The sequence below is a fragment of the Larus michahellis genome, chromosome 11 (genome assembly GCF_964199755.1).
Source record: "Larus michahellis chromosome 11, bLarMic1.1, whole genome shotgun sequence".
Taxonomy (NCBI): Eukaryota; Metazoa; Chordata; class Aves; order Charadriiformes; family Laridae; genus Larus; species Larus michahellis.
In genome coordinates, this window is record NC_133906.1 from 520,330 (window position 1) to 535,770 (window position 15,441).

At 43.4% G+C, this 15,441-nt stretch overlaps 1 protein-coding gene across 33 annotated transcripts in view; it reads right to left on the reverse strand.

Moving 5' to 3' along the window:
• Window positions 1-15,441, reverse strand: part of ANKHD1 (ankyrin repeat and KH domain containing 1) — a 122,759-nt gene that overhangs the window by 18,501 nt on the left and 88,817 nt on the right. For 32 of the 33 annotated variants that reach the window (XM_074604017.1, XM_074604002.1, XM_074604012.1 and 29 more), the window contains 12 exons: window positions 12,643-12,788; window positions 10,977-11,119; window positions 9,990-10,203; window positions 8,616-8,791; window positions 7,812-7,974; window positions 6,548-6,643; window positions 6,135-6,251; window positions 5,371-5,545; window positions 4,572-5,025; window positions 4,052-4,129; window positions 1,734-1,880; window positions 125-235 (listed from right to left, as the gene is read on the reverse strand). In XM_074604017.1, the coding sequence (XP_074460118.1) occupies window positions 125-235; window positions 1,734-1,880; window positions 4,052-4,129; window positions 4,572-5,025; window positions 5,371-5,545; window positions 6,135-6,251; window positions 6,548-6,643; window positions 7,812-7,974; window positions 8,616-8,791; window positions 9,990-10,203; window positions 10,977-11,119; window positions 12,643-12,788 (2,020 nt within the window). Of the gene's footprint in view, window positions 1-124; window positions 236-1,733; window positions 1,881-4,051; window positions 4,130-4,571; window positions 5,026-5,370; window positions 5,546-6,134; window positions 6,252-6,547; window positions 6,644-7,811; window positions 7,975-8,615; window positions 8,792-9,307; window positions 9,502-9,989; window positions 10,204-10,976; window positions 11,120-12,642; window positions 12,789-15,441 lie in introns of those variants that run through there. The other variant, XM_074604026.1, reaches the window with a different exon arrangement.

The following is a 15,441-nucleotide window of genomic DNA, read 5'->3' on the forward strand; positions in this document are numbered from 1 at the left end:
CATTCCTTCTCCAGGAGAGGTCACCTCAGTGCCCAGGTCCATGCCCACTCATCACCCACTGCTGCTTCCCTCCCCACCCGCCAAGCTCGACGTTTTTTACCTTGAGAAGCACCCAAAGCAGTACCTTTTTGCTCCGGAACAGCAGCGTCCTCCTCTCTGCAGCTGGAATTGCTCAATCGGTGTTGGCTGCAGATTGTTGGTAGGGGGAGGGTCTTTCAAAACTCTGCCTACTTGCCTGTCAAGTGCAGAAGGGATGTTTTTCATTGGGCACTGCTTTGATACTCATCCCTTCCAGCCAGGGGTTAATCACAGGGAGAGGGGAGAAGAATTCTTGTTGAGACCACGAGAGACTTTATGAGAGGAAGGCATGCAGCTCCCGGGCATTTTGCATATACATCTAAGGTCGCCAAAAAGCTCTTTGGCAGGACACATGCTTCAACTGCTCAGGGCGTAGCAAACACCAGCGCAGAACACTGTATGGATGCATTCTTTATGACACAAGACGTGATTCCTCGGGGATGAGGAAAGGTCAGGTTTTGGATGCCGTCTCTAGAACCCTACCATCTCCAGCAGAAGAGCAGGCAATACCCAACCAAGCGGTTGAGCTGAGCCTACAAGACTCAAGAGACCCAGGAGGAGCGAGAGAGCAGCTCCAGGGCCCGTGGTGGGGTCTGTGTGCAGCCCTGGCAGAGTCAGCTGCCTGTTTCATGGTTTCATGCCCGCGTAAACTCACCAAGCGGTGGGCAGTCTGCAACCGTACATTTAGCAAGGCCATGTCACAGTGGAGAACCCCATTTGCAAACACAACAAAAGCCAGAGGCTGAACCAAGTCTCCACAGGTTCAAAATGCTGAAATTTTCAGATCAAACTGCCTTTTTAACCTTTATTAAGAACAGTCTGTGGCTTCCACTAATCTGAATGTGTTAAATCCTCCATACAATTACGTTCTTTGCACATAGCCTAACATTCTCTAAAATGAGCATTTGGTCACTACTATTGCAGAACACAAAAGCAGGAGGGCATCATAAGCGCAGCCAAAGCGTCTGACACTTGTATGTTCATGTGTATTCCTTTTTGATAAAAAAGGAAGAAAAAAAAAAAAAAAAAGAAAGCCAGATGATCATTTCTTGTTACAAGTAGTAGACTTGAGGTTATGGAAAAGATATGGGATGTTAATGGCCATATAATATAAACCAGTATATTTTCAAAGGGAAAGTTTGCTTTACAGAAAATCGTTAAATTTAATTGCACCTCTAGCGCTGGCTTTTTTCCATGGAATCAGCGATCAAGGTCACTGCCCAAAGCAAAAGGAAATTTAGCCTTGAAGCGATCACCCACCTCTCCTCTCCTCACATCCATCCTGCCTTCAGTTCGTGTGCAAGCGATCATCTGCTGTAGGGGCTTTGCACTGCCATCTGCCCCCTCCCCCTTTTACCTTATCCCCCCATCCTTTACTCCACTGAAGTCCCAGGTAAATAAAACCCTTGTGCCAAATGAAATGTTCATGCCATATTGATGTCAAGTTAGGAGGAGGCACTACAAATTAGGACTGCGATTTGTTTTCACAGAAATGCAAGAGTAAGTGTGTGGGACGGTAGATTTTTTTTTTTTTTTTACAAATTCATTATACAGCTAAGTAATTAAATAAGCTTGCCAGACATTCTATATTTGAGAATAATTTACAAGCTAAAAAGCTCACAGACAGTTTTTAAACACAGAATTAAAGTCTTTACCTTCTAACCACTTCTTTCCAGCCTTCTTCTCTTTTCTGGCCTCTTTTTGGACTAGTCAGATTCAGCTTTACGTTTGGAGAGGTCAGAGGCAGGGAAACAGGCTTGTAAGTACTTGACAAAGAATTTGAATGACCTTCACTGTCAAGTCTAGGAACAAAAACGTGCCCATTACAAATTACAGAATGAAACGCCAGCATTACAGTATACATTTCTGCAGCTTAAAACTACTAGCATGAACCGTTTTCATTCTTATTTTCTACCTGGAACAACAGCTGGGTGACTTCATCGGAAGTTTTTATACCTTTTTGTCCACAACCTATACCCTTCCTCCAAAAAGCAGAGTGTTGAACTGAAGGAAGTGACACCAGAAGCACTAAGGACATGCGATTAGAACAGGTTATAACAGGCAGTACATAGCCCTCAGGCACATCCCGATTCCCTGTCTATACTGTGCTCTCCTTTTCAAATGCTTTTTGAGGGGAGGTACTTTGGTAACAATGTCTTCCCCCTACTAAGTACCTGAAAACGTCTGTTTTTCAGCTCTTATCGTTACAGATTCCCCGGGAAGTGCTTCTACCCCTTACCCCACATTTTATGAACGGGTAACAGAAGCAGAAATATTTGAGCATATTGATGTATTTAAGTCCCAGTGACATCACCCAAATATCATTACCTGCACTAATACAGCTGTAGCAATGGCCTAGTGATACAAACCAGGCAAAGACTGGGTAAGAGAGAAAAACAGAACGAAAGAGAACAGGCAGTCTCCAGTTCCGCTAACTGATCTACGTGGAGACGAAAGAAAAAGCAGCGCTGGGAGCTCACAAGTTCCTCTGCAGCACTGAAACACAGGCAGCAGTCTTCAGAAGTCACTGAAAAACTAGTCGTATGGAAGTACCTAGCTGGGAAACGTACGGAGGACCTCGTGCTTCAGCTACCCTGCTAGCGATCACTCCTCCTCTTTACTACATGCACGTTCTCACTCACCCATCGTATTCCCCATTCTTTAGGGCATTTTATGTTCATTGTGTCTTCTTGCAGGCAAACTGTTCGTTTATATTACACTTTATAGGAACTTCAGAAATCTCTCCACATTTGAGTAACCCAAGCATACCGATTATATGAAAATCAACATTTAGACAATATGCCTTTTAAAATGGCAGCATTTTCTCTCTTTACCTAAGTTCTAGCTCCCTGATAATACACCTGCCCAAGGCATTTGTGAGTTCTACGGAGAACTTTATTGTCCTCATATAACTCTAAGATTGAGGCAAAGAGAACAAGAAAATGCTTATTAAAGAAAAGAACAAAGTCCGTTGTGAAATACTGATTCCAGAGTAGACTTTAAAAGCTTTTTTCTGCTTTGTCTGAAAAAGTCTAGATGTGTTTTCAGAAAAGCATCGTTACAAAGTCTGAGTTTAGGTTTCAACCTTAAACCTTGCCATCAGCACGCCTATGACTAAAGAGAAGAGGAATTCAGAGAGAGCAAATTTAGAAATGATTTCCAGACAAAGTCCGCCTGGTGCAAGAGCCAAAGAGCACCTGCAGAATTTAATAAAATATACTATCCCCCTTTTGATATTGATAAACCGTCTTGTTTCTTAGGTGTACTTTGCCTAACAGGAGCACCGCTTTAACAAGGAGTCAGAAGGATGCGTTTAGTTAGTCCTGCTGTAGTGCACCGCACAGGATTCCAAGTCTTTTGTAGGAGACCTTGGATAAAAGGTCCAAGAGAGAAACAATTTATGTTCATGACACAGAATTTAAGACAAAATCCGATTTCTAACATTACTAGTGGTAATCCAAAACACACACACCCAACCATAAGGGCTGACAAAGCCACTCGTTCTGCACCTAAATTTAACCTAGGGAAAGAAAGAAAAAAAAAAAAAAGAAATCCCGACTCTCTCCCTAGTCCCAGACAAGTGCCTCAATCAGGCCGGCAACAGCCCTCTCGCTTCCTGCCCTTTTTGATCCCATAATGTCTGCCTTCTTATTGAAGCTGGGTTATCAGTCAGCCAGGTGTCCTGTCGATCAATCCCCGTACCCTCTCTCCTCCCTTAATGTGGGAAAAGAAAAAAAAAAAAAAAAAAGAAAACAAAACCATGGAGGACCAAACTCATACTACTTACATGTAAAAAGAAGCAAAAATTACAGATTTGGATGGGATCTAAGCTTTTTGATTCAGACCAATGACCTATTCAGAAACTGGCATTACAAAAGTTTGTAATTACAAAAGCTCATTCCGTGGCAACTCAACGATCTTCCAAACCATTCACATGGCCCCCGTACATTCACCCAGTTCTTTTGACTCTCACCTCTGGCTCGACAAAGTTAAATCAAACTGCCCATCAACCTGGCAGGTGAAATGGTCAGAGTCATCAACTTCTTCCCTCCTTAAAACAAAGAGATTGCAATTCAAATAAGTTAATGATGAAACCACAAAACAATCAAAAGGTAATGAAACCACTTCTGTAAATAGATTATAAGTAAAGCTGGCACTTCCTTTTAAATTCCCAGCGTATTCACTTTAAAATCCATGCTAACGAAGTTGACAATGCAAGATGAACGCTTAAATAGAGCGGAGAAAAAACCAGTCTGTTTTGCTACAGCAGTATTAAAAACTAGCCAGCAAACACCCCCCAAAAATAATCTCATCTTTACCATTTTAAAGAGGTTGCGTTCAACAAACTTTGCAATATAATTTAATAGCTACGCAAATAAAGCAAACTCCAGTCTCTCAAGACTTTGGGAACGTACCAGCTTAAGCTACAGAAAATTTACGTTGGCATAGGTAAAACCCTGTGAAACAAGAGGGCCGCAACATGGCAGTCTCACCTAGTTGGTGGTTTTGAAGCCGAGGTGCTCGTTTTTTCTTCCTGAGAGGGGATAAGCAACGAGGCATAGCGCCGCTCAGAGGAATTTGTATCCATGGTGAAGTTCAGCTCTTGGCTTTTACCTCCACTGCTACTTTCGCTATTGCAATCTGTGCTGTCCAAGTTATCTGAATCACTATTCCCACTCGCACCACCACCTCTTGGCTCTCCATTTATTTTATTTTTATCTGCTTTTTGCTGCGCTAGAGATATATGCTGATCTGGCAAAATTATCTGCATATTCTGAGGAGTCTCTTTCGTTTTATTTTTTTTATTTTTTCTATTTGTGCTGGGGGTAGTCACCACATTAGCTCTCTTCTTCCCAAAGGCATTTGTGAAAGTAGTTGAAGTTGCAGAAATTCCAATTGTGGTTGTAGTAGTTGCACTAGGAGGCTCTATCGGAACTTCTTGCTCCACTGAAAGAAAAACAGTTGATATACGATCAAAACCCACCGAATATAGAAAGCGGTGCCCCGACTGAAGACACTATGAAGTTATTCTCCTCGCTGAGCCGTCAGCCTATTTGCACTGCATTCAGCTGTAAATCCTCCAAGAGTGAAAGACTTTTGGGAGCAAAGAAGGGGGCGGGGAAAAAAAAAAAGCACTGAGCAAAGGAGTTCTGCCAGGAATTCTGAGTGCACGGGGAAGAACCAGGGCAGAAGCTATGCATCAGTATCACAGTACAAACAGATTTCCTTACCTAGATGGTTAAAAAAGGCACCCCCACAACTGCATCGTTCATAGAAACGCTTGTTCTTTACCTTCATCATCATTTTCTTCTTCATCATCATCTTCTTGCAGTTCCAGAGTTTCTTTAGGCTTGTTTTCTTCATCTTCTTCTTGTTTTCTTTTTTGTTCTTCTTTTTTCTTCTTTCTCTTTTCCTTTCTTTTCTCCCTTTTAGCTGCAAGAGCTTGTTTTCTGCTCTCCTCTCTTGACTATGTAGGAGAAAAGGATCCACATTGAAACATTTTCACACAAATCAAACTATACTTATAATTCAGATCTTCCCTAGAAATTCTGGGGGGAGGGAGAAAGGAGGGAGAATGATGAACTAGAAAGATTTTGTCACATACTGAATCATTATGCAGAAACTGGGCAGACCCTAGGGAACAACAGGACTAGTTGGTCCCAAAACTTTTGAGGAATGACAACAAAGTAACAACCAAAACAAGGATGTTATAAAAAAATATAACTTTACTGGAAAACCAGCAAAATCTCTCGTCATCTCAGTCCTTTCTCAAAAAACATTTCATAACCTCATTAAAGTAAAGAGAGCTACTACCTAAGGTAACCATTGCCACGTCCAAGCCGTCCTACAAAGGACAATGGAGTGGCTGAAGCAGAAGCCAGTCGGAATTTGCCCCCCTCAGTATGTGCTTCACTTTTTGTGTATTAGAGGAAGGAAAGCACATACGGTCACAGCACGAGGAACTACCTACTGCCCAAGAAGCACCAAGAGAAAACACAGCCTATAGATTAACACACAGTTCAAACCGTTACACTACACAACAATTCTCTACTCACTTTTTCCAGGTCTAGCTCCTTCAGCAATATAGTTGCATTCTTATTTGCTTCTGCAGCCTGCTGGTCTTTAGCTTTCACAATCGTCTCCACACACTGGTGACACTTTTTCAACAAGTCCTGGAATACAAAACTTGTCTTACTACCTCCGCAATAAACTAAAATTGAGGCGTGAGACCTGCTCTACAAACGTGAGATCAGCTTCCCTGTATTCACAAACATACAAACTATTTCCACAGAGTTGGACTCCAAACACCGATTTAAGTTCTGTATAGAAAAGGAGACTTGCACAAACCCCGAAATCAAACATACATGAGCAAACACGTACATTCAGTTTTTGAATACTTAATAATTTCTCGTGCATATTTTCGCTGAAAATAAGGGGCAGGGTTTTTTCCCCCCGAAGTGAAACTCACCTTGTCAGTTATCGTTGCTATGTATCGCATGCATTCAATGTCCGAAGGAAACTGGTTAACTTCCTTCACCAGGAACTGAACTACTTTCACATGCCCCTAGAACAGCAAAGAAAATTCTAATCTCTTGTATACAATTACCAACGTTTGCTATCAAAATACAAATTTGATATCTCTCAGTCCAATGCAAAAGGCTAAAAATGAGCAAGGACATTTCTGGTAGCCTGCTGTCGGAGAAGAAAGGCAGTTACTGTTTACTCAGTGTTGACAGCTTGTCTGCTGTTCCACGTCATGGTGGCAAAGACAAGCTCTCCCACAAGTAATTTTTTATTTTAAAATACCAGGACCAAACCAGGCCCAAGGGCAGAGGCAGCTGTTACTGTTTTTAGTTACAGCCAAGAGGACCCTCTTTAGCCCCTTCTGTCACCCCAGCCCGCTCTCCCGCCTCTCACCACGGAGCTAACTTCAATTGTTCAATTACGAGGTACGTCTGATGAGGGCACTGAGCCACCCGAGTATTATCCAGGCAAACGCATTCCTCTGCTGCTGGATCCACTCACTGACAAGGTACACTGTGCAACCACACAGAAAGCGTCCAACTGTTGTCTCGGAAGTTATTTGAAAGCCAGTGAGGGGCAGCAGTGGCATGCTCAGTATTGCTCTTTGTCAAAAAAGCTGTACGCTTATTTGATATTTTGTTAAAGGCAAAGCAGCTCCAGTGATTCCTCTGCCATAGCTATGCTACTTGCATACAACAACATCACTGATGAGACCGTCACAAAGCAACATTCTTCCTGCCAAGAAGAAAAGGCGATGACAAAAAAAGCCAACCACAAAGTGTCCCACTCAACAACAAATTAAGAGCGGAAGAAGAGAAGCACAAAGGAATCGGGGCAGCTTATTACTGACCGGCATTTTGTTCATCTCAAAAAGCAGGACTGACACAAGCAGTATCATCTGCAGAAATTTAGAGGGGATTACAGTAATCTCGAGACGGTGAAATCTCAAGCAGTGAAAGTTTCTGAACAGTGCATAACTGAAAATAATAAAGTTAACGTGGTTTATGCAACCAAGTTTTTCACCTCTCAAAAATGACATCTGTGTGAAGTACACAGATTATGATTAAAGCATGCATTTTATCAAAATGGTCATTTTGCTGTGTTATATTTGATTCTTCCAAAAGCAATCATGCAGATTTAAGACCAAATTAGAAACTGTGTTTTGAAAACATTTAGCACTGAAACGTAAAATTAAGTTTGTCTCCTACCTTGCGAAATGCTGACATGAGAGGTGTAATTTTCCGATTATCTGCAGCATCCACATCTGCTCCCGCTTGCACAAGCAACTGAACCACGTCGTAGTGACCACCATTAGCTGCCAGCCACAGAGGTGTGTTTCCTTTCTTGTTACGAACATCAATATGCGCTCCTCTGGAAAAGCACAAGTGCAATCGAGTGAAGCAAGGGACGAGTAAAGGTGGAAGTCAGGAAGTGAGATCACAAAAGATCAGAGTACAATTGAATATATAACTTTAATTACTGAAATCTAGTGGCTACACAGAGAAATTCTGTCCCTGAAATCTGATGTATAAGTTGCAATGTAGTGACACAGGGATTATTTAAACCTCCCTTACAGAAAAAACCCCTCACCTAGCGTAGCCTACTGCACCGCAGCTATGCGACGAGCAACCACCGGTCCTTTAAATTCTCATTACCCGCAGCACAAAGCAGCCCCATGAGATTTTAGCAGTGCACAGGGTTATGCCTGAAGAGCTCAAGAGCTACTTCCAGGCTTTTCCCCCCCGAGTGACAGTGGGGAAATGCTCATGTCCCAAGCCAGACACTCTTTGCTTACCTCTGGTCCCAGCTGCCTGCTTAGCTTAATTGACACTGGAGCAGCAGGATACTCCAGGATAACCCTGGGGAGCAGGGAACGGATATAACGTCCTACTTCCAAAGCGCCCCATTCCCCTTGCTCTCAGATGCACGATGCAATGTAAACAAGGGCACCCTTGCCACAGAGGACTACAGCTACAGAACAAACACGCCGCTAACGAGAAGAAATGCTTTACCGATTAATCAGGAGCTCACAGAACTTGTAGTGACCCTTATCTGCTGCAATTGTTAAAGCTGTATCTCTTGAGGAAGGCACAGGTGGAGCATTAACATCTGCTCCTTTATCAAGGAGAACCCTTCCAACCTCTGCATACCCTCCTGAAGCAGCTTCCATCAGAGGCGTGAGACCAGTCTGTGCAAAGAGAATGAGTTACTCGGTGTGAAATTTGTACAATATACTTCAGATGAGACATAAACGAGTTCTATGTAGGGAGATCAGATTTGTTATTTAGCTGCTTATATTTAGTTTAGGACCCTAACTTCAAGCAGTCTCTTTCTCAAAAAAACCCCAAAAACCAACAAACCAAACCAAACAAAACCAAAACCCAAATACTCTTGGGCTTTGATTTATATAAACCCAGACAAACTGTTGACTAAGTACCACCAGATACCTGTCTCAACAGCAAAACCAAAGTTTACAACAGGATCTCTAAAACAGAGATTAGAACGGATCCAAATGAAGACACAAGTGTTTCCATGAAAATGCTCTTTATAGAAATGAAAAATGAAACTGTCTTTATAGCTTTTCTCTAGCCTCCCTTAGCGCTGAGACTGATCTGGCCCAACTTAGTTGCCAGGCTAAACTGTTAAATAAACTTATACCAGCTGCTAACATGCCCGACTGACCATTTGAGAGCTGGCTTTTATCCATATCCCCTTTTCTCCAGCCACAGTCATTCCAGAAGCAGGCGGGGTAGACAGACACAGCAATTATTTCAGCAGCCTTAGGAGTTACCAAAAATTCCTTTGTGCTGGGGAAATCAGTCTGGCTGTCTACACAAGCTTTAAGCTTGCTTTATGGCAGGAGACACAAAGCTGTCCCAGAGTACCAAAGGATGGGACCTGTGGAGCATTTCAGAGGCACAGAAAGTCATAGTACTGAAGCCATGGGTTTTACAGCAACGTAAAAGCTTTACAAAGTTTGATCGTACTACTACTGTTGCAGACAAGAAATCTGTTCTGAGAATCACTGCAAACGCTATTCTCTGCCTGTCTAGACTTAATTCATACGTAAGAATACGTATATCTGTTCTGTTAGTGAGTATCACGTCAAGCTTAAACCTGAAAAGTTTCTCAGTACGGCAGAACAAGAGTCAATCCGAGTCTCATTAGTAACTCAGAAGGACCAGTCAGGACCTAATGCAAAAAATTTATTATCATTGATGTTTTGTTTTTTTATTTTAATAAAAACCAAACTTATTTCAGAACATTTATTAAGTGCTCTGAACCCAGAGAGTCTCCAAGTAACAGGAAAATCTGAAGACACTTGATGACTCAGCGAAACCACCCGTTAGAAGTAACTCCCAAGGAAAGGCGATTCACACCCTTACCTTTGCCCTGTGCTCGACATTGGCCTTCCTGTCCAAAAGCAGACTGACCACCTCCGCTCGGCCCTGGAAACAGGCCAGGGTGAGGGCCGTATTCCGGTTGGTCTCAATTTGGGCATTAATATCAGAACCCATGTCAAGCAACAGTTTCACAGCAGGTACATGGCCATTCATAGCAGCCAGCATCAGAGGAGAAATACCCAGCTTACTGCCGGTCCTAAAGGGAAAGAAACAAACTGCAGTTCCCAGAACCAGAGGAATGCTCTGGGAAATTTAAGCGTATCTAAGAGGAACAAAATGTTTTGTTGTAAGCCGGGAAGGGACATATAACACATACAAATATAGACACTGACCTAAAATACTAGCATTTTTTAATCGATTAGGAGAAACCATCAGAGTAACTACATGCAATAGACAATTGCAATTTATAAACAAGGAAAATACATTTCAGCTCTTAGATATTCAGATGGCTGAAGAAGTATGAAGGCTAAAAATCATGGCTGCATCTGATTCATTCAGAAAAAACATGCTTCTAGCACAGCTGCAGTTTTAACTTTCTCTAGTGATAAAAGACGAGGCTTAAGAGACACAGCTGTGTAAATTTGTTCCTTGTACCGAAAAAGACACCTTTACCTCGTGCCATCTTTAAACAACCGCGTAAAGCTGCCCTGAGTGCTCTGGCTGGTTTCTTTACCCGGTGCTACTGGAAATAGTTTGACTTCTAGATCCCAGAATGGTGGAAGAGAGAAAGGGAGGGAACAGGTTTGCAAAACATAACAATCCCTTAAAATTTAGGTATAAGGGAGATGAAGTTTGTAATAGTTAAATGCAATTTAAAAGCACTAAGACAACATGAGCACAAAACATGATATCCGTGTGGGAAGGCTGCAAGGAGGTCTGAAAGCACCAGAGATTCCAACCTATGCCTCAGCACGTAGAACGGAGTATCCCTGCTACGCTGCAGTTAATCCGGTCTGTGTAGTACGTTACCTTGAATTAATTTCTGCCCCAGCATTGAGAAGAATCTTGATGATATTAACATAGCCACCAGATGCAGCGAGGCTTAATGGCGTATAATCAGACACATTCCTATGTTCCTTATTTGCTCCCCGGGCCAACAGCAAATCGACAACCTGGAAAGACAGTGTGCACATCAGAAGACATACTGTGGCCTTTGCTATTATCCAGGAAGCGAAAGAATGTTATCGCATGCTCAATCCTTCCGGTACGTTATCAGTTTCCATTGTCAACAGGTAAGATCCTACGGGAAAACCTCTATCCCCTTTTGCTTTACTTTTACATACGCGCTGTACAGACTTAGCAAGTGACGAACACATCAGCTAACACGCACGGGCTGCAGCAGCGCAGCACTTGTCTTCCAGAGAGATTATTTTACCTAAACAAAAATGCAAGGCTTTAAAGTGAAGCTCTTTTTGTGAATCTTAAATTTGCAAACAAGGGATCTATCCCACACCCATAACGTCTCACACTGTTCGAGAGTCTCTTTCAGAAACTCCCACAACCTTAATTCAAATGACACTTGAGCCAAGTTTGACCATCTGTATTATACAGTCTTTCCAACAAAACAAACAGTAAAAAAAAAAAAAAAAAATCAGACCAACTGATGTTAATGGAAGAAGCATGACAAAGTACTACTCTCCTTTATCAGCAGCTGCTTAAGAGAAATAAAAGGGGGGAAAATTAAAACATTTCTGGTGACGTACTACAGTGGGCCTCATTTTACTACTAACATAGGCTAGGTGATTTTCAAATAAGCCAGAAAAAAGGCTGCCTCAAGTTGCTAAGCCAGAAACATAAGAGGTAGATTCTGGCATAAGGACAAAAAGTGAAGAGGAGGAACAAAAGACTTAAGTAGTTCAGTAAGTAACACCATCACAGGCCACACTGATCTCTCCTTTTATTTGTGAGCAGCACTTTTACTGTTAAAGATCTGCAATTCAAATGTCAAAGTGGAAATTTTCCAATTTTGGCCAACTGTTTTAATCCTTGTAAGTTCCAAAACTTACCACTCCCGTATCTGGCACAGAGCCCTTTGCCATCTCCATGCCATCTTCTAAGCTAGTAGGCCCCTGACTAAAGTAGGAAGGATTTATCAAATTTTATTTGGGGGCGAGAGAAAGCTGAGTGAAAACTGAAACATCCTGGAAAGACTAGAACAGAACTAGAGGACTAGCAGGTGCCCTGCATCGCATCTGCACTTACCAGCCCTGCACATTACCACTAAAACCGTGTACTGACAACACAGGATTCCAGTTTCTTTCTTTTTGCGCCTGCACCAGCTGTTTTAGTTTTGAGAGTGGGGAAGACGCATAAGAGAAGTGTTCAGTGAATAAAATTATCCATGAAACATCCCTACCTCCCTCACAAAAGTACTCATCTTGCAAGGACACATCAACAGAAGAATAGCCACAAGTTATAACAACCATTAGCTAACAGAACTGGGATAATCAATGGAGAAAATAATAAATTCCATTCCCTCTTTGAAAAGGAAAAAGACATAAATTACCTACACTTACACAGGTTAAAAGCTTTCCACGAAACGGATGATTTATTATACCATCAACAAGAAAAAACACCGTCAAAAAACTATCTACAAAAGCCAATTCAAACCCATTGAGGACAAATATGTCTGTACCTCTTGACGCCCACCGGAGCACGCCAACGAAAGCGGAGTATCCTTTGTGCGCTCAGACTGTGCTTCTATATCCCCACCTTTGTCTAGTAGAATTTCCACTACGCCAACATGTCCGGCAGTTGCAGCCAGAATCAAAGGCGTAAAACCTAGTAACAAGAGATGATGTTAGAAGCAACCTCGAGAACCTCAAAAGTATTATTAAGGAGTAGAAATTCACAAAAGAGTTAATTCACAATGACTTCTACTGATCAGGCATGACTTCCTCAAACTGGGGGCTTCTTGGTATAGGCCACAATCTCAGACCCTTTCCTAGCCCCCTTCTGACCCTGACACATCTAGGCTCTGATTCCAGCCAAATATAATTAAAGGCTCTTTCTCGAAATCTAAACAGTACTTGCACTGGTCAGTTTGTATTCAGTTCCAAGCAACCCGTCTCTTCAGAGAAGTCATGGCTTTCCACATAATTCCTATTCCATAAAGCTCCAACTAGTGAACACATCTGCACTGCGCATGCTGTTCATGACCACTGGTCACGGTGAGTTCCAAGGAGAAAGGCACAGCGGTTTTGTCCTCTCAGCTCTAAAAGATTTGATTTTTGGTTTGATTTTTGCTATTGGGAACAATATGATGCAGAACCTGACAACTCCTCCCCATTGGCTTTGTCAGCCAAGATTTGGTATGTACCCCCATTAGATGCTCTATCTAGTATCTAGGGTTTTTTATCACGGGATGATTAACATGACACCAGGTCTGCTGGAGACAGATGGAGCACATGTGTCTCAAAGGGGGAAAAGGATCTTTGCCCAGGAGTTGGCAGGGCTCATCAAATGGACTTTAAACTAGATTTGAAGCTGGAAGGGGATGAAACCAGCAGCAGAGACACGAAGGTCATTCATGGGTTGGAAACTACGGCTGCGCCTGGGAATGGTCGGGTAGAAGTTAAGGTCTCTTCCAGCAAAAAGGTGGCAGGACCAGTAGTCCAGCTGAAGTGCTTCTACACTAATGCATGCAGCATGGGCAACAAACAGGAGGAGCTGGAAGCCACTGTGCAGCAGGACAGCTATGATATAGTCGCCATCACAGAAACATGGTGGGATGACTCGCACAACTGGAGCACTGCATTAGATGACTACAAACTCTTCAGAAGGGACACGCGAGGAAGGAGAGGAGGTGGGGTGGCGCTATGTTAGGGAGTGTTATGATTGTCAAGAGCTCAATGGTGGTGACAATAGGGTTGAGTGTTTATGGGTAAAAATCGGGGGAGGGCCAACAAGGCTGATACCATGGTGGGAGTCTGTTACAGACCACGCAACCAGGATGTAGAGGTAGATGAAGTATTCTACAAGCAGCTGGGAGAAATCTCAAGATCACTGGCCCTTGTCCTGGTGGGAGACTTCAACCTACCAGATAGTGGCCGGGAGCACAATACGGCTGAGAGGGAACAGCCTATGAAGTTCCTGGAATGTGTTGGGGAGAACTTCCTGACACAGCTGGCGAGGGAGCCGACTAGGGAAGGAGCCCTGCTGGACCTGCTGTTTGTAAATAGAGAAGGACTTGTGGGGGCTATGTCAATTGGAGGCCATTTGGGGCACAGTGACCATGAAATGATAAGAGTTTTCAATTCTCAGAGAAGGTAGGAGGGGGGTCAGCAGAACTGTCACCATGGACTTCTGGAGGGCAGACTTTGGTCTTTTCAAGAGCCTGCTTGACAGAGACCCCTGGGAGGCAGTCCTGAAGGGCAAAGGTGTCCAGGAAGGCTGGATGTTTTTCAAATCTTAAAGGCACAGGAGCAGGCTGTCCCCGTACGCCAAAAAACAAGCCATCGGGGGAAAAGACCGGCCTGCCTGAACAGAGAGATATGGGTACAACTCAGGGAAAAAAAAAAAGGAGAGTTTATGGCCTTTGGAAGAAGGGGCAGGCCACTCAGGAAGGCTACAAAGATGTTGTAAGGGTTGTAAGGCTATGTAGGGAGAAAATCAGAAGGGCCAAAGCCCAACCAGAACTTAACCTGGCTTTGTATGTTAAGAAGAATAAAAAGAGTTTCTATAAATATATTAGTAACAAAAGGAGGACTCGTGAGAATCTCCATCCTTTATCACATGAAGGCGGTAACATGGTGACAAAGGATGAGGAGAAGGCTGAGGTACTTAATGCCTTCTTTGCCTCAGTCTTTAGTAGTAAAGTCGGTTGTTCCCTGAGTACCCAGCCCCCTGAGCGAGTAGACAGGGGCAGGGAGCAGGATGAAGCCCCCGTAATCCAAAGGGAGATGGTGAGGGACCTGCTCCAACACCTGGACATACACAAGTCTATGGGGCCAGATGGGATCCACCCGAGGGTACTGAGGGAGCTGGTGGAAGTGCTCACCGAGCCACTTTTCATCATTTACCAGCAGTCCTGGCTAACTGGCAAGGTCCCAGTTGACTGGAGGCTAGCAAATGTGATGCCCATCCACAAGAAAGGCCAGAAGGATGATCTGGGGAACTCCAGACCTGTCAGTCTGACCTCAGTGCCTGGGAAGGTCATGGAACAGATCATCCTAAGTGCCATTATGGGGCACATGAAGGACAACCACATGATCAGGCCCAGTCAGCATGGGTTCATGAAAGGCAGGTCCTGCTTGACAAACCTGATCTCCTTCTATGACAAAGCGACCCGCTTGGCGGATGAGCGAAAGGCTGTGTGTGTTGTTTACCTGGACTTTAGTAAGGCCTTTGATATGGTTTCCCACTGCATCCTCCTAGAGAAACTCTGGAAAAACCGGCCTGTGTCAGGAATAGCGTGGCCAGCAGGACTGGAGCA